The sequence below is a fragment of the Harmonia axyridis genome, chromosome 4, assembly GCF_914767665.1.
Source record: "Harmonia axyridis chromosome 4, icHarAxyr1.1, whole genome shotgun sequence".
Lineage (NCBI taxonomy): Eukaryota > Metazoa > Arthropoda > Insecta > Coleoptera > Coccinellidae > Harmonia > Harmonia axyridis.
In genome coordinates this window covers 11,029,032-11,053,392 of record NC_059504.1, presented here as the reverse complement: position 1 = coordinate 11,053,392, position 24,361 = coordinate 11,029,032, and the positions used below count along the sequence as shown (strand labels likewise).

Below are 24,361 nucleotides of genomic sequence, written 5' to 3'. Positions count from 1 at the left end.
ACATTGACGAGTAGTTATTTACTTTCAGAGTTTTTTTGAACAACAAAAGTATCAATTTATGGATCTAATTTGGAAGAAATTCATTGAAGAATAAAAACATTAAGTGCGATTCGTCTTACTACTTTATTATTTCCTATAACAATTGAAGAGAATATCAACTTCTTGAAAAGACTACATATATTGGTAATTAATAGATTATTCATCTATATTAAAAAATAATAGCCACAAGTTCTTCCTGAATCATGAATATTCTATTTTGCGCTTAATAAAACTTGGAAAGAAATTATAGAGACCACACCAATGGCAATCCTGCCATCAGTTTGCTTCTAAAATGTTAAATTTAAAATACTTTATTGGCAACTTGTAACTTTACAGTATATTATGATACAGATAGTGGAATCTACATTCAAATTATAATAAAGCTATAATAGTTCTCTATAAACAAATATACAAACAGATAATATATTAATTGTTGCCCATGGATCCTTTTGATGTCAAATAAATACCAACAATGAGTCCAAATAGACCTATAGCACTTCCAAAGATCTCAATGATTAGAATTTTTATGAACAGAGAAGCATTGGCAGCATCTGCAATAGCGGCTCCGGAACCAACAATACCAATGCATAGTCCACAGAATAAGTTAACAAAACCGACAGTTAAACCAGCTCCGAAAATTATATGTGCAGCAATGATATTCTTAGCTATCAAATTCTCATCTTCCCATGTTTTTTGTGTCATTTCTATGAAATTACTTGATAAAACAATAGCTAAAATTAAACCATAAATTGCCACAGCCTCACAGAAAATGATGGAAACTAAATTTTTAGTTTTTATCCTTGGAGCCTTAACTCCTGCTCCTACGATACTAACTCCTGTCGTGTGAATACCCATTGCAGCACCAACAACAGATGAGGCAACCGATAATCCAATACCTACTGCACCCCACATATATGGGGACGTTTTTGAAAGAAACCATGCGAAGCTTATTTGTTCTCCTTTTCCCGTTAGAACATAATACAAAACTAAAATAGTTAGCACTGATGTTGTCAGTACACTGAATGTGGAAAGTAAAGCGTATCTTAATTGCATTTTATTTAATGATGACTACCTATATTATAACTGGTGTTCAATTTCGAGTTCTGTGGAATAATTATCACAAGAGTTCGATTGGAGAATATATTCACAGATGAATATTGTATTTAATAGAGAACTTGCCTATGCGTCATCTATATACAATTCACTGAACTAATTCTTATCACAGCCAACCAAAATTAGAATACTGTATGATCGCCATTACATAGGTGTGGTTTTGGCTATTTTTCCTAGATGGCGCCTAGAGAAAACTGGTTGATGTGCTATATTGAAGCGCATCCGCCATTTTGAACAATACTTCATGAAAATAGTTTCTGATTAGATCAACTTCAAAATTTGTTCGAATTCGATCGGGCGATTTTTTCGGAAAAACAAAGGCTATTACCTTGGATATTTTTTCACCAAAAAAAGTTTTTGGTTGGAACTGTAATATAAAATTTTTTTGGCGAAAATAAAAATTTGGCATCGGATCTCCTTCAAAATTTTATTTAATGAGTAAACTTCCATGCTGAATAACTAACTATCTGCAGTCGGTTTTTGTTTACATACCCGAAAAACTGAGATATTGCAAATTTTATAGAGAAATTGTGCTTTAAATTTGTAGACAGTTTTTTTTGTCCTATTTGAAATCTACGACTTCAATATCCTATCATGAAATGTTTGAATTGGATCAGATGATTTTTTCGAATCCTTTTTCGGAAAAAAATTCTTGATTCAGATCGACTTCAGAATTCGATATTATGAAATATTTTTATGCTGAATTCCTATTCGCAATCAGTTCCTCCCTAGAAGACCCCAAAATTGAGTTATTTCAAGATTTATGGGTAAATTTAGAGGCGGTTTGGTCTGCCCCCTGGTGGCATAAATTTGAGGCTTGGAAAATGGGAAAAATGATGCCCCACGACAGTCGTGTAAAAACTATGCTTTTAGGGTGTAGAAAATTTTTTCTGGTGAGAATCAATGCCTAATACGTAATCTACGACCTAGAAACCCTCTAAAAGTAGGATAAAATGTTCGAATTCGATCGGACGATTTTTTCGGAAAAACAATAACCTTTGATATTTTTTCGCCAAAAAAAGTTTTTGGTTGCGATCAACTTTGAAATTTGTTATTAAGAGGAATTTTTCTGCTGAATCAGTATTTGCAATCAGTTCCTACCTAGAAGTCCCCAAAATTGAGTTATCTCGAATTTTGTGGGAAAATATGAAGGGGGTATGGTCTGCCCTCTGGTGGAATAAATCTGACGCTTGTGAAATGAGTATCCCTGCCCCACAACTGAAACATTTCAATTTGCTTTTGAGGTGTAGAAGAAATTTTCTGTTAAGAATCAATGCCTGCTTCGGAATCTACGACCTTAAAACTCTATAAAACTATCATAATATAACCTTGGAAAGAGTTTCGCCAAAAAAGGTTTTTGATTCAGATCGACTTCAACATTTGATGTTACGAAGAATTTTCCATGATGATTTTCCATTTGTAATCAGTTCCTCACTAGAATTCCCCAAAACTGAGTTATTTTGAGTTTTGTGGGAGGAATTTTCATGGGTGATTTTGTCTTCCCTCTGATGGCCAAATTCTATGAATTGTAAACTGGGCAGGCATAGATTCACATCTCCCAAAACTGAGTTATTCCCTTGAACAAATTTCGAAAAAAAAATTTTTTTGGCTCAAAAATTTTATAGACGGATTATTTGACCACACCGAATTACAAATCTGGAATCAATTCGCTCCTGAAAAATTCAATTTCGAGTCTCGTGGAAAAACTTTCAAAAGGTTTGATTGGAGAATATTTTCACCGATGAATCTTGATTCTTATGAGACAGAAGTGATGACATATCAATAATGTCTGTTTCTCTTTGAAAATTTAATTAAAAATTAGAGAATTTTTGTGTAGCGTCATCTATACACAATTTATTGAACTTACTTTTAGCACATCCAACCACGATTAGAATCCTGTAACGTATACGTACTTACCTAGGTGTGGTTTAAGCTACTTTTCCTAGATGTCGTCTAGAGAAATCTGGTGGATGCGCTATATTAAAGTGCATCCGCCGAAAAGATGTATGATTTTAATACCATTTGCAAATATTAGTTCCCGAAGAGTTTCTGATCAGATCAGCTTCAAAATTTGATATTACGAAGAATCTTCAATCTAGGACACCTATTCGCCATAAGATGTTTCCTGAAAGAACTTGGAATCTCGAATAAATCTCAAAAATCAGGTAAACGAAGAATGTAAACAAAGAGCTGCCATATTTAGGCTCAGAAACCGGCATCCAATCAAAAACAAGACCACTAGTGTTGCCACTGTGTTTTATTAAGTCACTGTAGATTAGCTATATCAATCACAAACTTATCAGAACAAAATTATATGCAGTCGATAGCTAGGTTCCAGTGCTAAAGAAAAAATTCCTTCCTACACTGCTTTGGTTTCAATAAAATGGTTAGAGCAAGTACGAGTGCTACACAGGTTTGAACACCTCAAGTGTTATATGCAAAATTTCATGAAGAGACTTTGTTTTTTAAACGACCTAGGTAGGATTTTCAACAATGAGCTGAGAATAATAATTTATTTCATTGACATTGCAAACACATCAATAATGAGTAACAAGGAAAAAAAATAATTCTGTATTTTGAATAAAACAGAAACTTAAGAAGTTTGATTGTTTTATTCGTCCACACATCAGAAACTTCATTTAAAAAAATTGAATATGATGAATGTAAAAAGCCAATTCCACAACAGTAACAATTAAATTGAATCAAATTACATAATCATTCGAACGAAAAAAAAGAAAATATATATATGATTATACCTTAATTAATGAAATATTATTTGATCTTAAATTTAGGACTAGCTTTATTTTTCTTTATTGAGTGCCTGGATGAATTCTTCTAGTTTTTCTTGGATCTGGCGCACTCGTTCTGAAAGAAAAAACAAGGTTAGAAACTATGTCATGTAATAACATTTTGAAATTAGACAAGGTTATTTCTAATCTCCTAAACATTAGTTACTTATGTCTTATGTTACTTATTTTTCATCTCTGTTCCTGGAATTGGAAATCTATAACATCAAAATGTTTTCTTAAAGGGTATGTATGGTCCGTATATCACCTTGGTTACTTTGGTTAGTAAGTTGGTGGTCCGTATATGTCAAATTCCTCAAAAATCGGTGACAATTACCTCAAACTTCGGTGAGTTATCTGTCACCAGAGCAACCGTACTTTTATTCTGGTTAGGTTTGGTAACCACGCCCATTCCAGTTGGCAGTTGTCATTTTAATTTTCAGATTATTGCTTATGAATATTTTCCATGACATCTAACACTCAAAAACCTTAATTTTTTTAATTATGACACAAATACGCTTCAGAGCCATTAAGAACTATTAGTTATTTACAAATTAAAAGAGATCAACCATTTATAACTTCCAAAATTCTGTCAAGGAAAAATTTGTTGACCATTGACAAGTGTCAAGCGATCCGTAAATATGAAGCAGGTTACCTAAAACATTGAAAATCACTAGTAACCGCTTCGAAATTCTCAGCGATATACGGACCATATCCAAAGTTAACCTCACTCTATTGACCTTATGAAGGACAAACTATCTACCGCAAGCTTTGCTAGTAAGCCAATAAGGAATATATCAAGATCTGTGCAAATTAAAAAAGGATTTCATATATGGAATGACTTACTTAATTCTTCAGCTAATGTTACTCTCCTGCCAATCAATAAATTCTCCTTCTTTTCAGAATCTTGACTATATTCTTCGAGAACTTCTTTGATTTCTTTATCTAACCTCCTAGCCTCTCTGTTTGTTATTTGTTGCCTGAGAGCGTTTGCCGTAACTTTAACCATTTGTTGAATCCTGTGGAATAAAACCACATCGCCACAATCACAATCCATTTGTTGGTGATAGAAATAAAAGGCTTTTCTACAGTCATAAGCTCTTCCAAGGGCTTGATGAAGAAAATGTCGGCGGTATACAGGTCTCCACACTTCTCTGATGAAATCATTATCAACTTCCACATCATTTCTACCTACATTGTTTTTTATTACAGTCAATTCATCATAGCTGAGATCGGGTGGGTGTTTCTGAAAATATTCAATAATGCATTGATTTTATAAACAAAATCGAAAAGTAGTACCTCATTGGAGTATAGAATTTTATCAATTTCTGATTTAACTACGTTTCTTCTTGACTGCATTTCAGTTTGATATTTCCAATACATCCATCTTTCCTTGGTCGAAGGTCCAATTAGTTCTTTCAAAATATTTTCACTTTGCTGTAACTTTTCTTTGATGCTATTTTCTAAAAATTTAACTGCTGCATCCCAATCCCTTTTATCTCCTATAGTTCTATCTTCCAAAGTGTTCAACTGAATTATTCTTAACATTTCTGAAGCTTTATTTTCCCATGTATGCCTAACCATAGCTTCATTAACTACGGCTTCTTTTAGTTTATCAAAAATATTATCATGATCAGGGGTATTTTTTGCCTTGTCGAAGAACTTCAAAAATTCGGACTCTAAAGTTTGCCAACCTGACTCCACAGATTCTATGGGGAGACTTTGTTCAGCCCATTGTCTCAATTTGATATCGACGGCTGTGTTGAAGGTTTCTGTAAAAAAATGTGGTGTTATCAAAAAACTCCACCAAGATTAGAGTTTCACTTTGTTCTGGTTCTTTTATTTGGTTAATATTTCAACTCATTCTAGAACACAAAAAAAAATATGTTCTGAAGCTTAGAGAAGTTATATTACTATAAATGAATATCTTTGTATTAAACAAACTTAAAATGAAATTAATTTTAGTAATAAAAAATAGCTGTAATCCAACATGATTATGATCTACTAACCTGAACTTCCCGTTTGTGCTGCTGGTAAATAAATATTTTCAAATACTTTATCTGACATGTTTTGCCATATCCTAGCGGTCAAAACTTCCTCCCATTGTTTTGGACTGACCTGAGACAGATTAACAATTTCATCCAAGATTTCCGATCTTGCCTTTTCGAATAATTCATCTCTATCAAGCTCTCGCAATCTTGGAAAATTGTTTTTCCACTCAGTTTCTAGATTGAAGCGTCTAGCTTTGAAGGAATCGGCTTGTTGTGCTACGGTTTCCTTGACCATTTTCCAGAAGCAGTCCGCAACAGCTAAACTCAAATTTCTTGTTGTAACTTGCGTCGATCTGATGACTCCATCTCTAAGCAAGGGAATTAATACAATTTCCATTTATTGGATTATGTTGCACATACGAGGGCTACTATTTATGTATTGAGAATTGGAACACTGATATTGCCAGGTGAAATCTGATATTGACATTGTAAAATTTGAAATTTTTTGTGATAAGTACTCATAAAGTTTTGACGTACGAGCACAATCACCTTAGATCATCAAACACCTTAGACTTTAGATAATCAAAATTTCTTACTTGAAAAGCTTGGAACCAGTGAAGAATGTTTCCTCATAATCTTTGATAGTTTGGATCGAGTCATCTTGTCTACCTCTACCAGTAACAACAGCAAAGTATCCTAGAGCTTTCATTGGGAACAGTTTTCCAGCCAAAATTTTCCTTATCTGAAATTATGGATGGAAAATTATTGAATTTTTTTTCAAAAATAATTATTACCCTATCGGGATTAGCCAAATTTTCTTCTGCTAGATCCACTTTAGTTAACACAAAAATTGTTCTTTTACCACTGGGATCACAGGAAGCTACCAAATCTGTAACGTTGCTTCTTTCAGCATCTACTGAACCATCCTGAAATCAGAGGTGCAATAAATCAACAGAAATCATTAACTGGTAAGTGATTTTTACCTGAATACACAAAATGATAGCATTTGGGTTATTCATGTATGCTTGAGTCATCTGTTTGATACAATCCCTGGTGTCTGAAGCCATATCAGTGGTTTGAGTCTGAATTAAAAGTAAAAAATGAACCATTATTTTCTTTGAAGTTATTGGTATTTCAATAAAATTAGATAGAAGTCATATGAAATAACTTACTGAAATTATACCAGGCAAATCTACCAACACCATTCTTTGTATTCCAGGGCCTGTTAAATATATATTTTTGAGCTAACAACATACATGGATTAAATTTATCTATATAACATGTTCAGCAAATTGAATTAACGTGTTATATTATGATAGGAAAATTAAATACGGTTAGAGTTATTTGACAATATAGTTCGATTAATTCTACACACATTAAAAGTTAACCTTAAACATTTCAGGAAAAAGTACAGTCTTTATAAATCATTATAGCATCGCAGTTGCCTTTGAATCCCGCCCCTCACTAATAGTCATAGAATTTTGATCAAGGAATTGACAGCCATGACAATTTTGATCCATCAAACAAACTCAATCCTTCAGATTCCAATCTTGTCAGTTATCGAAATCTATAATGCCTTATGTTTTAGGACAAAACAAATTGGTGAATTAACCAAAGATTTATTCAGTAGTCATGTAAAAATGAATACCTGGCGAAATATCCTGATATTCAGATTTAACATATTTAACAGATATTAACACAGTATTTATACGAAGCGGCAAATGGGAATAATTCAAAGGCAACTGAGATGTTACAATTATTCATAGAAAACCTTTATTATTATTGACATACCTTTCACAGTCATAGAGATAACTTCATTAGAGACTGTTTTACCTCCTTTTACACTATTTCTCATTCTTAATTCAACTTCATGCCTTAATTCTGCCAAATCTTTTTCTTTAGTTAAATCGAATTCCCTATTCGAATCTCTGAACTGGGCTACATGATATGGACCTTCTGACAATGTTACCTTTACTGGTGCCCTGCAAAAAATGATTATGGCTATCCTCAATTTCTAATGAATAATGTACCGTTTTACTTCAATAGGCTATTTGACAGTATAAAAAATATTGTGCTGTTTATTGAAATTCTCATAGATTAAATCTTCAAGAAAGATGCATTAGTTTGACAAAATAAATTGACTTAAATTGGAAGGATTTGAAAATTTTGTCAAAAAGTCTATTTTAAGATTGTCATAAGAGGCCTATAACTGAAATATACCTAGTCATCATTTCTCCAGCTCCTCTCGGAAATATTCTAGCTTGGGCAATCATTTCCAAAACGGAAGTTTTTCCGCTGCTTTGATCTCCAACCACTACAACCCTCGGTAACTGATCTTGAGTGTTGTATCCACTATCAAAATCAGCTAATTCATCTAATACTTCACTGTACATATCAATTAGACTTCTTTTGACTTTTCTTAAAGGTGGTTTTCTTCCTTGACGCAATAAGAGATTCTGTTTACGTAATTCCTTATTCTCTTTTTCCAATTTCTCAAGTTCTTTCTGGTATTTAATTTGTGTGAGCATCATTTCTTCTTGTAAACTATTAAGTCGCTCTTGGTCTGATTTTTTGGATTTATCATCTTGTGCAGATGGTTTTGCATACACAGTGCTTCTATCTCTGACTTCTTTTTTAACCTCTGGGAATAATTAATGAATTAAAAAATAAAAATAATCAACACAATTCTTGCATCATACCCGAGTACAGTCTCTCTATAATCTGCAAAAGATTCTGGTGATAGCCTAAGGAAAAAATAAAATAGGTAAATAAAATTATTACTCAATTTGATTGAATGGGAACGTTAGGTGAATTAAATTACGGTTTGATATTTTACCTTTTAGAAGAATGAAAATTGAGAAAGAATGTACTCAGAGATGCCTTGCTGCATTTTACCTTGAATGTTTGATGGACTTGATTCACTATGTTCTGCTGCTTGAATAGCATCTTCAAGTCTTTGATCAAACCAATTTTTAAATTCATAGTATTTTGCTTCTGTCAAAGCTTTGAGTCTTGGATCTACAATATATTAAAATATTGAAACAAAATACAGATTCATATAGCTGTAAACCTCAGTCATTACATGGAAATGATACTTTTATAATAAGAAAATGTGAATTAATTTCAACTAACCAATTTCTATATTATTTTTGATGTTATCTTTTATATCTATCATGGATCCCCTCCATTCTTGCCACTTGTTATTTTCTGGTAGTACATCATTTAACCACTTCAAATCTGGTAAACCATCTCTCCATTCTTGGTATTTCTGAATGCAAAAATAAATGAATTCATTTATTTTTATCAAAAGTCACACCAATTACCTGATTTAATGCACTTCCTCCAGCAACAGCTCCACCAAGTAATAAATATCTAATTTTTAAAACACCTCTTAGAGCTCTCACAACAAACATACCATATTCCCTTCTCTGATATTTAGAATACAATATAGATTTTGGAATACTACTTTCTAGAACTCTGCCAGTCCAAAGCAAGCAAACTTTATTTTTATTGACGCTGTAGGGTCCATATTTGTAAGTGTGGTTTATACATGAATTTATTACCACACGGCTAAAAAAGAATTAAATAAGGAGTTGGATATTAAATAAAGTAACCTATTCCTAGACTCACTGGAATTTTCCCCTTATTAAATGTTCCATCAATTTTTGACCTAGGCACCTGCTTGTTGTATATGTCTATGAAACGTAATAATTAGATTTATTTAAAACATTACAAATTCTGCAAGAATTTGCATTGCGGGAAGATATATATTCTTATTAGACAATTAAGTACCAAAAAGAGCGATTGCCGGACTAACTTGACATTCTTCAAATTTTGACATCTATTTTTTTTTAGGTTAGAATTATCTCCTAAAGGTCTACATACATGTTTCATTTTTCTCTTCATACAAAAAAGTTTGAATTTTTCTAATTTAACAAAATGAATCAGTATGTGAATAATAATGTGAAAATTGAATACTAACAATGAATCTGTAGGTTCATTCAAATATAAGTAAGAAACCTAGGATTTTCATAATTAATAACATTACATTCTACTTGTTTAATTAGATGTTTCATATCATATTAGAAACTATATAATGTTTTGGATATTTCCACCTTTTTTGATGAAATCATTAGGAACTGGTTATATATGAAACTACTGAGATCCACTCTTAAAATGACATACTACTGACTGAATGTCATAAATCATAAAGAAATCTGGAAAAAAAAACCACTAGATTGAAAGTGATGGTTCCTAGATAATAAAATGAAAATATAGGATTATCTTCAATGGAAATGGATGGAATAATTAGTCTTCACGATAATGTATTAGAAGTTATATTTTCCTTTTTATCTTTACACGATCTTAGAAATTGTTCCCTAGTATGTAAGAGGTGGTATGAATTCTTGAATGATGAAAATAATGATGTATGGAGGTTACACTGCATTAGAAAACTTGCAGAAGAAGCTTTGAAATCAGATTTATTATCGTCTGTTCCTACTTACAAAGCGAAACTGCGTGCATTTCATCATGCATGGAACCCAAATGACTGTTCTAGGAATATTTATATTAAACCTAATGGGTTTACATTGCATCGGAATCCAGTAGCACAAAGTACTGATGCTGCAAGAGGTGACAAAATTTCTAAATCAACAGCAATATTTTCAACATTATTGGAGTCTATCTTTCAAACTGAAATGTATTTTGTAGGTAAAATTGGTTTTAGACATGGTAGACATGCATGGGAAGTCATTTGGGAAGGGCCCTTGGGAACAGTTGCTGTTATAGGAATAGCAACTAAGGATTCCCCATTACAATGCCATGGCTATGTGGCTTTATTAGGGACAGATGATCAAAGTTGGGGGTGGAATCTGGTTGATAATCATCTTTTACATAATGGAGATGCTCAGGGAAATTATCCTTTATTAAATAATGCACCAAAATACCAGGTTTGTGTATTCATTAAAACAAAGCAATTGTTGGTCTTTATTCTACTTGGGTCCACACCTCACCTCATCAGGATTCCCATTTTTATGCATGAAAATTATTTAGTATGAATCTCAATTATATTTTTGAAAGAAAATTTCTTTGAATGTTGAATTGTGATGAGAGTAATGCTTAAGTTTTTGTGAAAGGTTTAGTTGGAGAGTTTTCATATGTAGACTTTCACAAAATCATTCTCAGTTCCGATATGAGTTTAAGTCAATTTTAATGAGAGCACCTACCTATATAGATGAAAAAATATCAGTGGTGACAGTATTTGAAGTGGAGCCTATGATATAGTTTTCTGATTTTTTTTATTCTCATTTTCAATTTTTAGGTTGGAGAGAGAATCAGAGTTATTTTAGACTGTGATGATAATACCTTATCTTTTGAAAAGAATTATGAATTTTTGGGAGTAGCATTCAGAGGTATGTAAATATTCATTTATCAAGTTGAGAATCTATGAACAATTTGTATATTAAATCCAAGTGACTTATTTATGTTTTTCATGATTTCACAATACTTTATTTTTATAAGTTTTCAAACTTTTGAAATATTGAAGAACATTTTTATTTCAGGTTTACCTGATAAAAAACTTTATCCAACTGTATCTGCAGTTTATGGTAATACAGAAGTATCGATGGTGTATTTAGGTCCTCCTTTAGATGGCTAACATTGCTTTTTTTTGAGCAGAATGCTCAGAATCAAAGAAGCTGTTTAGAGAGAAACATGTCTGATACAAGATGGAATTAAAGGTCAGTTTGGTTTGCCCATGTGATATTAAAGAAATAATGCTCTTCTCTTGAAGACATGTGGAAGTGTTTATAATAAGGACTTTCCAAAAGTAAGTTAAAATAAAATTGGGATCAATGAAGTATTTGTCAGTCAACAAACACATACACTTTTATTTTCTCACATTTTCATTCAGTAGGAAATATTTAAATACAAAAATATAGTAATTCATATTTGAGATGACACTGAAATTATGTGTGGTAATTTCAATTCAACCTTAATTAATTCATTTAATAAATAAAACTTTGTGGCTACAATACGCTAGGGAATTAAACTTTTTTCTACTCCTATTTCCATTAATAAACAAAAATATAATATTTAAATATAATTTCATAAAAAAAGGTGAAATACATATTAGAAACACAATAACTTCTCTATTGTTTTCTAATACTTTTAAAAAGTAGGATACACACTTTTATTTCAATAAGTGCAAAGGCAATAGTAAATTATTCCATTCAGACTCGCTCTTTGTTCAACTAAACCATTGTTGACTTAATCTTAGTATGGATTGATGGACGATCATATACATTCTTTCAATATATCTCAAGGGCTTAAAAATTCAAAAAAACCATAATATAGCTTATCAGGAAGTTTGTTTTCTATTACCTTGAGATTCAGATAGATATGGGGTAATTTTTTTTTATGAAATAATATATTTAAATATAAAAATCTTCATTTTAATCAATCTCACTATGCCGATTTTTTGAATGAGAATGTTGAGATATGAAATCTACTTTTAGCGTTATTAGCTCATTTTGAGGGTTTACTAGTATTACATATTATTCAACTGTTTCAAATTTAGAAATTTTTTCTGGTTATCTTTCAAGAATGTTTGAAAGGATCATTCTTGGAAAAAATGAATCAAAACTGATGAATACTTCATGAGTTTCCATGGTTACATTATGTGCTCTGATATTTGTCCATAAATTTTCAAATCTGTTGCATTTTCCTGTTATTGGCAGAAGTTTTTTCCAATGGAAAAACAGTTATAAATGGAAGTTTCAGTTATATTGAAACAAGCGAAAATGCAACAAGATGATATGAGAAATGATTGTTTGCCCCCAAAAAAAGTCTTATTGCAGTTTTACTTTTTTTGTACTAAGTGAAACTAAAAGATCTGTTGTTTTCAGTTTCAAATTTCTTTATTTTATTTATACATGTAAATGCACAAGCTCCTGAAGCTTCAGGGATCTATTTTATGTTTACTTAAAACTTTAAACTTTATTATTATTTACTATTGAAATATTTTATCTATGTTTATGATTTTTGTGAAAACTATGTTGTTGGATAAAGAATGTATGAATTCTCGATTCCTTTTAGATGAGGAGGAAGTGTTCAATAATTCGATTGTATAGGTACATCAATGTGTAAATTCTCCTAACTTCTTTCTCTTTATGAACATTTTGGAATATTTATTATCTTGATGGTAGTTTATCACTTAGGTGTGATGCATCTTTTTGGATCATCAAAATACTCGTTTCAGTATTTTTATATGAAACTAGTTTTTTAAACAATTAAATTAGTATAATTCTAGTAATAACATTCTTCAGTACTAATTGTTTTTTTATGAGTTTTGTTTATGCTCATCTGTTATTGTTGCTGAAAGAATACTTTTATCAAAAATGTTCCTTGGCCAATGTCTGGTTTTCTTTTTTACTTTTCAAATTTTATATTTCTTCAAATTTGTATGAAAATTTTCACTTGATTCGATTCCAAATTTTTTTTTGTGGGGAAGACTTTCATTTCTCTCATGACATCAGCAAATAATGCAAATTTTATACTATACCAAAGTTCCATCATTGAAAACTTGAGTTACCTGTCCATTAAGTAATCTTGAAATATTGTATATAAATAACCATAACTATTTAGTTGAATTTAGCGTATAATATCTGAAATATCTTTTTTGATGAAATTTAGCACCAGTCTTTTTAATTGAATCCAATTACCTAATATAGGCTATGTGAAAGATTTCATACCTCAACCAATGTCCTCCAATTTTATTGCAGTTGGGCAAAAATATGTGAATATTACCTAATCCTGATTTTCAATTCCTTATTATTACATTTATCTGAAGTATGAAATCTTCAATGAATTGTGTGTACCGCCGCTCATCATATTTTATTTTATATAATTTTTGATACAACGACATGATATGATAATCATATTTAAAACGTTTTTATGATTTTAATGCATTTAAGCAACTGATTAAATTTTTACCATTTCAGGAACATTTTTTTATATAATTACTGCAATTTGATCCTGAACGAGTATCATGAGTTTATTTATAATTTTTGTGATTTTAATTGACGCTGTGATAATTTTTTTTTGTTAATTTCTTCATGTTATGTAATGTACTGTAATTAACCAAATATTCCCACTAAAAAAATTCTGCGAATGTAGATTTATCATCATAAGTTCAAAATTTGTGTATGTTGTGGAAGTCGTAGTGAATATCCCACCTATGTTGCGATTCATTTGTTATTATTTTGTATTTGAATATAGACATGGTGTCGATTACTAATTATTTGGAATTTATACCTTTTTTCTACCTCTTGATGAACCATACCATTATTGTAGGTATCAATACCATCTGATTGAATATTTGTTATTGTTGCTTCATTTTATTCTTGTAAATATACATAATATGATGTAATTTCTTTGTTTTATTTCAACTTTCAGAAACTGATGTACTTTATATACCGTATTGGCTTAGATAAGTCCAACACATTCAGTAAAGGTATTGACTTTGCAAAGGATTCAAACAGTAACAACACTTTCTCGATAATAGAATTTATTTTAAAACGTAACATTGTATAGATTTTCGTCATCTACCAAATTGCTATTTACAACTTATTGTTCTTTATGATCATAATTTTTACATCTATTTTTAGAATTTAGTTTCACAAATGCCACTGCTCTCAAGTTAATTTAGAATAATTGTGCTCAACGAAGAGATGTTGGCGTTTGAATTGATTGATTGTTCCATTTGTCAAGCTTAAGACTTAAAAATCAATGAAAAAAATTCAAATTTAAATTTTGACTAGGTCCTTTTTTCATTGAATGTTCCTCTGTTAAGAAGCTGTAATTACTTCAAGATTTTTTTTTTAACTATTATAAATAATAAGAATATGAAAATATTTTGCAAAATTCCTATTCGAGGAAGCTAATATCAGAAATATTGAATTTATATTGGCTAGAGAAAATTTTAGAATCACGCATTGTACACCTAATTGAATTTATCTGTATAAATTATGTTATTTAATTTCGAAATAATACCTATATATCATGATATTATTTGAGTGAGACTTAAAATTAATGAGTCATTTTTGTTGGTATTGTCGACTATGATAAATATTGCTTGCTATCATTTGGACAATATGTAATATCGAGTTAATCCAATTTTTCGATATCTTTTGAAGATATTTGTTTGTTCTCATCCAAAGCTGCCACTTCTCTATGTCTATATTTTATCAGCTCGAATATCAATAAACAAAATTCAGCACTAGCATACACAAATTTGCACATAAAGGGGCATAAAAAAGCTTGGTGAATTATACCACAGGTCCGATATAATTGACTGTCGAATGGATCCAAAATCGCTGGACACAACATGTGATTGAGATTGACTTCGGTGGGCTGCAAAAGATTGAACTGTTAATAAGCTTATTCAGTAACAAAAATTGAATTTTAAATTATACAATGCAGAAGAAGTGACATCTAGAAAAAGAACATGGAACTCAATTTTAGTTAGGTTTTCTGTTAAGAGATGGAAGACCGTATAATAGTATAGCATTCTATACTCAAACTGCAGCGGCGATGATTAGTTCAATCAGATTCACATAGATGTCACAAAAATCAATTTTAGACTTATTTTTGAGCGCAATGTCTGTAAATTTCGAATTTTGAGCCGGAGATTTCGCAGTCAATTCAAGTTTATATGTTCGTCGTTGAAATTCTGTTTCTTGAAAATTTGGAAAATTGGTTTCAATGGAGATGAAAATTTGTATTTGGTTGTAAAATAACAATTTTCAGCCCCTTGCTAATTTCAAGTTGATCGCATAACCAGAACCAGAGAAAATTCAAAAAGAACCCAATATTTCCCTTATTTCAAAACCGACGTAGTTGAGATTTTGGGTGATATAAATTGACAATTTCAAGCTTCGTTCGAAGTTGATTACATTATCATAGAAATTCAAGAAGGATATTGGGAAATAAATACACAATATTTCCGTGACGATTCCGATTGGGATGAGATTTTGAGTATATCATAGAGTAATAAACATAGATAAAGGGAGTATACGAAATTTTTACATGTCTCCAACATGGTTAGATTACGTTGTCCGATATTTTTAAATCCACAATTTCACTATATCGTTATGAATGTATATTATATTGAATGGAATATATTTATTTGAGTGATTACCGATTTATATGCAAATTTGAATATTTGGAATTCGATATTTTTCTAATTTTCGAATTTATAATAAGCAGAATATTCATTAGGTATTTTCTGTATCAACCTGCTGAAATCCAAGGTTTGGCAACTTTTGCTCTCCTAGTGTCATCGGTTGCTTCACGTCGTTTGGCGCGCTTGAAGTTTGTTTTCTGAATTTCTGAAATATTTAGATATTTATTTCAATATATTTTGAGATAATATGTAACGTTGATGTACTATGGGACATAAGAAGTGCGTTCTTTGAGGAGAAACTTCGAATTAAGTGAAATATCGTATCACTGATATATTTTCATTTCCGCGCGCTTCATGTCAAATTTGATAGTTCATGTTGGGGACAAAATTTGCTCACTGAAAATGACATATGCTCCCTCTATCTATGTTTATTACTCTGAGGCGTATACCTATATTCAAGAGCGTCCTCAGATTTTTTTTTTGCTTATAAAATCCATGCCTTCCGATGATACACTAGTGGTTGTTTCCAAGTTTTACTTACAATTGAAACAGTTTGCAGAATTCCAAAGTGATATATCATATTAATGCTATAACTGAATGCATTCCAACTGAAATCAGAAAAGCTTTCGGTATTGTATGGACCTGAAAAAGAAACAGATTAAAATCATAAATTCCTCATTTCATAAGGAATTTACCTCTAAGAAACAACAGATAATAAGGCACAACAAACATCATTCCATGCTGTATCCAATAGATAGCAGACTCTAAGGGCAACTTCAAACATCGAAATCGAGTTAAAAAACAACAAAATACAAAGTTAATGGTAACACACAGTTTTTTGAGAAAACAGAATATTATTTTGATAAGTAAATGTGATATTCAACTCCAAAATGGCAGATATTAGTTAATTAAAACCATAAGCAAGTTATAATGATGAAGGCTTTCACGGTCAGATTCGATTGATTCGAGATTGTTCGATTGAATTAGAAAATTCCTAGTCGGTTTTCACCTGATGTTTCGCTTACTACTGCGGTAAGCATCTTCAGAGGTTTCTAAATTGTAGATTGTAACTCGACACTGAATTGCTCCCCTGAAGATGCTTAGGCCAATGGAAAAGTCCCCGGTCTACCATAGTAAAACATATATTTTTTTGGCAAAATTCGATTTTATTATTCAACATAGTTGCCTTCGAGGGCGATACAGAGATTGTCTTTCGCTTGAAAATAGGCCTCAGTTTCGGGGATTTCTTCTTCATAGGCGCAAAATTTCTTTCCAGCGAGCATTCTTTTGAAGTCTGAGAACAGGAAAAAGTCGCTGAGGGCCAGATCTGGCGAATACGGTGGATGCGGAAGCAATTCGAAGTCCAATTCATGCAATTTTGCCATTGCTTTCATTGATTTGTGACACGGCGCATTGTCTTGATGAAACAGCACCTTTTTTTCTTCAAATGGGGCCGTTTTTTAACGATTTCATCCTTTAAACGAACCAATAACGCTATATAATAATCGCTGTTGATGGTCTGACCCTTTTGGAGGTAATCAATGAATATTATACTATATACTATTATTCTGGGATGCTTGCGCATCCCAGAATTCTGATGCCATAACCTTGTCAGCTGATTGTTGTGTTTTTCCTCGCTTTGGATTCGGTTTATCGTGTGTAGTCTACTCAGCTGAATGTCAATTGGACTCCGGAGTGAAATTATGAAGCCATGTGTCATCGATTGTCACATATCGACGCAAAAATTCGGGTTTATAGCACTCAAACAGCTTCAAACACCCCTCAGAATCATTAACACATTTGATCGAATATGACCTCGCGCGGCACCCCATTTTGCACACAGATTTCTCATATACAAATATTCGTGAATGATATGATGTACACGTTCAGATGATATCTTCACAATGTCTGCTATCTTGATCAACTTCACTTTACGGTAATTCAAAATTATTTTGAGAACTTTTTTGATTTTTTCGTCGGTGACAGCCTTTTTGGGCGTCCACTGCGTTCGCCGTCTTCGGTGCTCATTTCATCACGTTTAAACTTATCATACCAATCAATGATGGTTGATTTTCCTGGTGCAGACCCCGGATACTCTTCATCAAGCCAAGATTTTGCTTCAACCGTATTTTTTCCTTTCAAAAAGCAATATTTTATCAACACACGAAATTCTTTTTTTCCATCTTTTTTCAAATAACAAAAGTAGCTACACTCACAACGCAATATCTCACAAACTAATGGTCTGACTGCTGTCAAATTTTGACACTTATCGTTTGAAGATTGGTACTGAGTAAAAATCATATGGATTCAATACTAGCACTACCATCTGTGCATCAGACCGGGGACTTTTCAATTGGCCTAATAGTAGGTATTGAGCGAAACGTTAGTTGAAAAACAGATTAGACCTCTACTAAAAAGACCTGAATTCTTTAGTTCTGCCGAACAAGCAAGTTATAATAAATGAAAAATATTTCATTCATAATATTCTGTGCACTCTATTCAGGGGTTTCTGATTGCAACCAAATGAACATATATTAAAATGCGCTCTACACTTACAATTCTTGTATCTGTTTCTGGAAAAAGGAAAGCTAATAATGGTCCATTCAAAAGATTCATGTGGATTCGAAAAATTGCTGTGGTTAATTTACTTGGTACTGCAGCCAGTAAATAAATCTGAAAAAATAAATGTTACTATACATCGTGTGAAGAAAATATAGGGAAGTGATTTTATAAAAAATACCTTATATGGGAATTGTTAATTGTCTTTTATTTGCGAAATGAAATTTTGTGCCTATTTTCAGTTGATACATACAGAGAGCTTCATTATGGATATACAGGCTGAGTCTTAAAGTTGTACAATAAATTCAACTTTAGCTTCCTGTCACCGAAAAAACTTTTTTAATTTACCATTTTTTTCGAATTTGGCTCAGGTAAACAGTTATAAATATTTACCTGAATCGCGGTAGTAACGTGACAAGGATTTAGAAGGTATATCACAGTCCTAGATGAGAATTTGTAGCCTATTTCCATGCCCCAAACCACGCACATGATGATAAGGAGTACTATTTTAAAATTTCCCATTTCCCTTTTCTTATATACTATTTGATCAATACTGATTCTTTTGTAGCTCCAGTCGAAAAGTTTTATTGCTACTACAAGAATGAACGTGCTTTCAATTTTCCTCCATGTTGGATTCATGTAAGCTGCGCATTCTGGACCGGCATTTCTTGGTACAGTGGTGTTAACACCACCGTATGCCCAGTCCATCAAGGAACCTGCAAAAAATTAGTTCAAAGTAATTTATATTTTTACAGTATTTTTTAGAGTGAAAAAATATTGAAAAAAAATGAGGAAAGCACTGAGGTGTATCCAGTATATACCTTTATGTGGCCTTTAAGAGTGCAATTGCATGACGAGCGCTCAAAAGCTCCTGACTTTACGTCAGTGCTTACCTCATTTTTCAAATATCTACATTTTACACAATAAATTAGTACAAGCACACAATCGACATTACTGAAAATTATCGAATATATTTGTACAAATATCAAACAAAGTTTGTTATAACTATATCTTTGTATATTTATAGTTTTGTAGCAGTTTGTGCAAAAATATATATTACACCCAATTGTCTTTCAATTTGTCACTGTTTCTGAATGTTTCTACATTCATCTGTTAAGTTACCATTTTCGTCTTCGACAATAATACCAATATTGTAAAAACTGTAGAAGTGTGGTGTAATTATAGCAGTTTTTCCCTAATTTTTCAATCTAGGGATTTGGACTGCATTCTTAAAAAGATTTGTTCGTTATGGCATCCTTGCTATTATTTCCAGGAATGATTGAGGAAATGTCAAGATGTAAGAAGATGACAGGAACCCAGGCATTCATTTTTAAAATACCTTTGCCCTTAGGTCGTTCCGCCCTTAGTTCAAGAGATGCGCAACTGTATAAATTGCCGCAGTTGTATTTGACTTTCACGCTTGACCTATTCCCACATTCTGCGATAATGTAATTTCCTCAATAATATTTATTTATTCATTTTGTGATTAATTATAATGTTTCACTGGTTTGCGATGATGAATGAAGATTAAATAAAACTGCAACAGTACTGAAAGATGCAAAATGGCGAATGCACTAGGCTCAAAGTAAATTTTTAAAACTTTCGTACAATTTTTCTGTGATTATCTACTGCTATTCCAATATGCACGTTTTCGAGAAGTTGTTATAGGAAAAAGTTCGTCAAAGTCATGAGCTTCTAATTTATTTTTGTTTCGTATTTTAATTCGCAATGACAAATGATAAATCCTATACTACCTACTCGAGGCTCACAAAATTAATACTTGCTGTCCCAATCGATACTTTCTTAAATAAGTCAAATGGGTCCATGACATTGAAAAATATATTTTATTGAATTATTCATTGCTCAACTGAACAAACGTGAGAATAATTGCACCTGTAGATAGTATACGTTGGGTTTTACAATTTTTTTTGTTCTTGTAAAAAGGAATATACTGTAATGTTCAGAGAACATCGTGAGGAGCAATAGGAATAATACAATTTAGAATTGTTTTGATGGCAACACTGTGTATTATTTTCTGATATATCTTGTGTCATTTGTGTTCAGTAGGAAAGATACACGCTTCAACAACGTTTGTAATACTTAGAGAAATTTGTGAATACTGAGAGAAATTTGACAAAATTATACAGTTAAAAGAATTATTCGTCGTATAGTAGACTAATTTGAAAGTGATACCAAGTACGGCTCAGTACTTGATACTGATTCTGTTGTATCGTGTAAAGAAAATCAACTCGAAATTTTGTCTGCAATACGACAAATAAATAAAATTGAATTCAATTGAAAATTGAATAATGCGTCGTCCATGAATTCTTCCTAAATTTCTCTCAGTACTCACAAAAGAGTACTGATTTTGATTCAACAATTTCTAAACTATGTTGAAGAGTTTTTTTTTTATGGCACTACTTACTGAACACAAATGACATAAGAAATGTCAAAAATAATACAGAGTGGTCATCATAATCATTTTAAATTGTCATTTCTATTGGAAAAACTTTTAGATACTTTATATTTTAGAAACAGGAAGAAATGGAAGATAAGTTATGAAAGCTAGTTATGAGGAAGATAATGAAGAAAGTATCAAATCAATATGAAAAAATGATCTATATTCGAATAATTTTAATTTTGGTTATTCAGGCAAGATTGTGCCAAAAAAACAAGCATATGATGTTATCACATGTTTTTGCATGATTAAATCAGAAGTACACGTTTCTTTTCTGAAATATATACTTCTACATACATACAGGGCGTCCCAATGAAAATTTGACCCTTCCAAACTCAGAAATGAAGAATTTTCGAAGATAAAAAAAAACTGGCCAACTTCTGTTCTGAGAGCGAAGAATTTGCATCCTGAGTTTGTTCCGAAAAAACTTTTTTTGTTTTTTCTGTTCTCTAAACATCGCAGCAACACATCTGCCATCTCTTTCCCATAAAAAAAATTGGGGGTTGTTGCCACCCTCAGGTAGTTTTTTCGGAACAATGTCGTCATAGGAATTCTTTTTCTTTTTAATAAAGAACTTGAAAATTATTTTTGGATTCTCCAAAACTCTTAGTTTCTTGAGTCTGGGCAGTTCAACTGTCTTTTCAACATCACCTTTTGGCGATAAGTTCAATATTACATTATTTCGTGAATAGTGAACCAATTTTGAAAATTTCAACTGAATTGTGTACAGCACATACATAATTTTCAAACTAACCAACACTCGACATCTCTTCCCAATTCAAAAAAATGTTGGGGATTGATGCCACCTTCATGGAGGTGGTTTTTTCGGAATAAATTGAAGGAAATTCATCACCCTCAAATCAGAAGTTGACCTGTTTTTTAAATCTTTGAAAATTCTTCATTTTTGAGTTCTGGGGAAGGGCGTTGAATTTACGTTGGGACACCCTGTATGTAAACCTTCTATTATATCTGATTCGAAGTAGCAACAGAATTACTGCAGTAATTTAATGTTATCGACAAATCTAAAGAATACATTTTCGAAAAAAACTAATGACAAAAGAAATATTCTAAGTCATGTCCATAATTAATAAAAAAAAATTCAATTCAGGGCTACCTTGTCCCTAGAGAAATTAAAAATTCAAAGCGTCGGTTGCAGCGAATTGATTACCTTGAATAATCATCATTGAACGATATCCATTTCAACTGAATTTCAGGTTTTAAAAACGGAATCGTCAATTCCAAAATCACATTTCACTGTCATTTTCAACTGGATGTTTTCTCACTACAGACTTCCGGTTCCCGCTCTAATATTGTCTGAAATCACTGCTGTTTCGGCCGTATTTCCTGATCAAGCGAATCACTGTAGTTGCATTGCAGAATTATCGAGTTCCGTGTTGCACAACAAACGAACATAGGGACATCTGGGATCGATAAGGGAAAGTTGTCATCCTGAAAGCTCTGGATGTGCGCACTTAGTTTGGCTGGAGGCTAGAAGAGGTCGCTATAGGGGTGAGATTAGTTGAAATCTCGCGTTGTATAAGTCCGATCGGGTTCTAATGGATGGCGTTGAAAATATGGGATTTCTTACTACAAAAACTCTTATGACAGTTAAGTGATTAGTTGACTCAGTTGGGTCAAAGATGGACACTAGCAAAGAGAAAACACGCTATATTTTATAGTTTTTCTTTGATAAAGGTGAAAATGCAAGCCAGGTAAACAGTGTTTATGGTTCTGATACTGTAACAGCCAACTAAGCGCAATTATGGTTTCGTCGATTCAGTTTCGGTAATTTCGATGATGCACCACGCACTGAAAGACCAATTGTCGAAAATGTCGATAAAATCATGGACATTTTCGAGTCCTACCGTCATGTAAGCACTGTTTCGATTACCTAAGAGCTAAAGATTGGACAAAAAATCGTTTGAAATCATTTACAAAAGGGTGGTATCAAAAGAAGAAGCTCGAAGTACAGTACAACTTCGATAGTTCGGACAGTCGCTAGTCCGGACACTCCAGTATTCCGGACACTGCTGGGATTCGGGCATTTTGAAATTTTCACCTCTGAAATCCGGGCGCGAAAATATTCATTATGCAAAACAATAGCATTTTCCTGTCTATACATGTAAAAAACGGTTACATGCCGGTTGGAAACAGCGCGGCGGCAGCATCTTTCATTCTGCATTTTGTTTTTGAGCGTGCCGGACGCAATGGCTCCAGTCAAATGATCACATAAGACACTTACACTCATAGAAAAGTCTAGCTATCAGGTGGACTGAGAAGAATAATCTTACCCTTGAAGATTTATAGCTTTTGAAAAGGCTTAAAGACAAGGCAATTGATATAGATGCATCCAAAAAGGTCCAAACTAAAATTGATATGTATTTTTCAAAAAAGTAGAAGATATTTCATTTTGCATACATACATAATATATATGTATACAATATTATAAATACCTACATGTACATATTTACATAACGTGTTACATGTACTTAGGAGTTTTGTTTTATTTTATGAGAAAATAATTTTTTTTTGTGACTTGATTAATAAACCTTATTTTTATAATTTATAAGTTGCTTTATTTATTAACTTAAAATCACTCCAGTAATCCGGACGCCTCAATAATCCGGACAGGTACCGGAACGATATCTGCCCGGACTACTGAAGTTATACTGTATGGTACTAAACGAATTAACGCAAAAAAAAACTCATGAACCAAATTTCAAATTGCGAAGCGCAGCTGAATTGCTACAAAATCGACCCATTTTTGAAGCGGTTGGTGACTGGTGTTGAAAATTGTATCACTTACGACAACGTCAAGCGAAAACGGTCGTGGTCGAAACGCTGTGAGCCGGCGGATATGGTGCTCAAGCTAGGATTGACGGCCAGGAAGGTTTTGCTGTATGTTTGATGAGATTGGCAGGGAATTATCTACAATGAGTTACAGCTTTGGCCAATAGGAGAGGAATTGTGTTCCATCCGGACAACGCCAGGCTACACACATCGATAGAGACTCGCCAGAAGCTACGGCAGCTTGGTTTGGAGGTTCTTATGCCTCTACTTTATAGTCCGTACCTGGCACCAAATGATTTACCATCTGTTCTTGTTTATGGTGAACAATTTTGCTGGTGAAAACAGAGGCTTTAGAAATCGACTATCTCAATTTTTTTGCCAATAGGGACGAGGGCTCCTATGAGAGATAATAATAATAATTCATCACTACATAGTTGAATAT

At 32.3% G+C, this 24,361-nt stretch overlaps 4 protein-coding genes across 5 annotated transcripts; 1 reads left to right on the top strand and 3 right to left on the bottom strand.

Annotated features, from left to right (window-relative positions):
• Positions 1-334: 334 nt before the first annotated feature.
• LOC123678139 (V-type proton ATPase 21 kDa proteolipid subunit-like) lies at positions 335-1,185 on the bottom strand. Its single transcript, XM_045614980.1, has one exon. It carries the CDS (start codon positions 1,090-1,092, stop codon positions 466-468), a length of 627 nt encoding a protein of 208 aa, XP_045470936.1. The 5' UTR covers positions 1,093-1,185; the 3' UTR covers positions 335-465.
• Positions 1,186-3,651: 2,466 nt separating this feature from the next.
• LOC123678012 (dynamin-like 120 kDa protein, mitochondrial) lies at positions 3,652-9,758 on the bottom strand. Of its 2 annotated transcripts, XM_045614774.1 has the most exons (15): positions 9,560-9,758; positions 9,253-9,499; positions 9,062-9,197; positions 8,825-8,947; positions 8,629-8,673; positions 8,150-8,570; positions 7,721-7,911; positions 7,102-7,151; positions 6,913-7,011; positions 6,724-6,855; positions 6,526-6,671; positions 5,948-6,297; positions 5,238-5,710; positions 4,785-5,184; positions 3,652-4,017 (listed from the first exon to the last, which is right to left on the bottom strand). In XM_045614774.1, exons 1-15 carry the CDS (start codon positions 9,586-9,588, stop codon positions 3,953-3,955), a joined length of 2,907 nt encoding a protein of 968 aa, XP_045470730.1. In that variant the 5' UTR covers positions 9,589-9,758; the 3' UTR covers positions 3,652-3,952. The 2 variants fall into 2 exon arrangements, with proteins under 2 accessions (XP_045470730.1, XP_045470732.1); XM_045614776.1 differs by lacking the exon at positions 8,629-8,673.
• A 375-nt stretch (positions 9,759-10,133) lies between these two features.
• Positions 10,134-14,357, top strand: LOC123678118 (F-box/SPRY domain-containing protein 1). Its single transcript, XM_045614930.1, has 4 exons — positions 10,134-10,561; positions 10,640-10,878; positions 11,250-11,340; positions 11,491-14,357. Exons 1-4 carry the CDS (start codon positions 10,219-10,221, stop codon positions 11,583-11,585), a joined length of 768 nt encoding a protein of 255 aa, XP_045470886.1. The 5' UTR covers positions 10,134-10,218; the 3' UTR covers positions 11,586-14,357.
• Positions 14,358-14,478: 121 nt separating this feature from the next.
• On the bottom strand, positions 14,479-22,530 carry LOC123677702 (transmembrane protein 164). Its single transcript, XM_045614383.1, has 6 exons — positions 22,298-22,530; positions 19,065-19,387; positions 18,669-18,785; positions 16,808-16,886; positions 16,654-16,754; positions 14,479-15,340 (listed from the first exon to the last, which is right to left on the bottom strand). Exons 1-6 carry the CDS (start codon positions 22,311-22,313, stop codon positions 15,095-15,097), a joined length of 882 nt encoding a protein of 293 aa, XP_045470339.1. The 5' UTR covers positions 22,314-22,530; the 3' UTR covers positions 14,479-15,094.
• Between the last annotated feature and the right edge of the window lie 1,831 nt (positions 22,531-24,361).

Coding starts and splice junctions, on each gene's coding strand:
- LOC123678139 (XM_045614980.1), bottom strand. CDS start 1,092: ATGCAATTAAGATACGCTTTACTTTCCACATTCAGTGTACTGACAACA.
- LOC123678012 (XM_045614774.1), bottom strand. CDS start 9,588: ATGGAACATTTAATAAGGGGAAAATTCCA. Junction 9,500..9,559: donor TTAATAAGGGGAAAATTCCA/GTGAGTCTAGGA, acceptor ATTCTTTTTTAG/CCGTGTGGTAATAAATTCAT. Junction 7,012..7,101: donor ATTTGCCTGGTATAATTTCA/GTAAGTTATTTC, acceptor CTTTTAATTCAG/ACTCAAACCACTGATATGGC.
- LOC123678118 (XM_045614930.1), top strand. CDS start 10,219: ATGGAAATGGATGGAATAATTAGTCTTCACGATAATGTATTAGAAGTT. Junction 10,879..11,249: donor ATAATGCACCAAAATACCAG/GTTTGTGTATTC, acceptor TTCAATTTTTAG/GTTGGAGAGAGAATCAGAGT. Junction 11,341..11,490: donor TTTGGGAGTAGCATTCAGAG/GTATGTAAATAT, acceptor TTTTTATTTCAG/GTTTACCTGATAAAAAACTT.
- LOC123677702 (XM_045614383.1), bottom strand. Junction 16,755..16,807: donor TTATCTGTTGTTTCTTAGAG/GTAAATTCCTTA, acceptor TTTCTTTTTCAG/GTCCATACAATACCGAAAGC. Junction 15,341..16,653: donor TTCTGCAAACTGTTTCAATT/GTAAGTAAAACT, acceptor AATCTTTTGCAG/CCCACCGAAGTCAATCTCAA.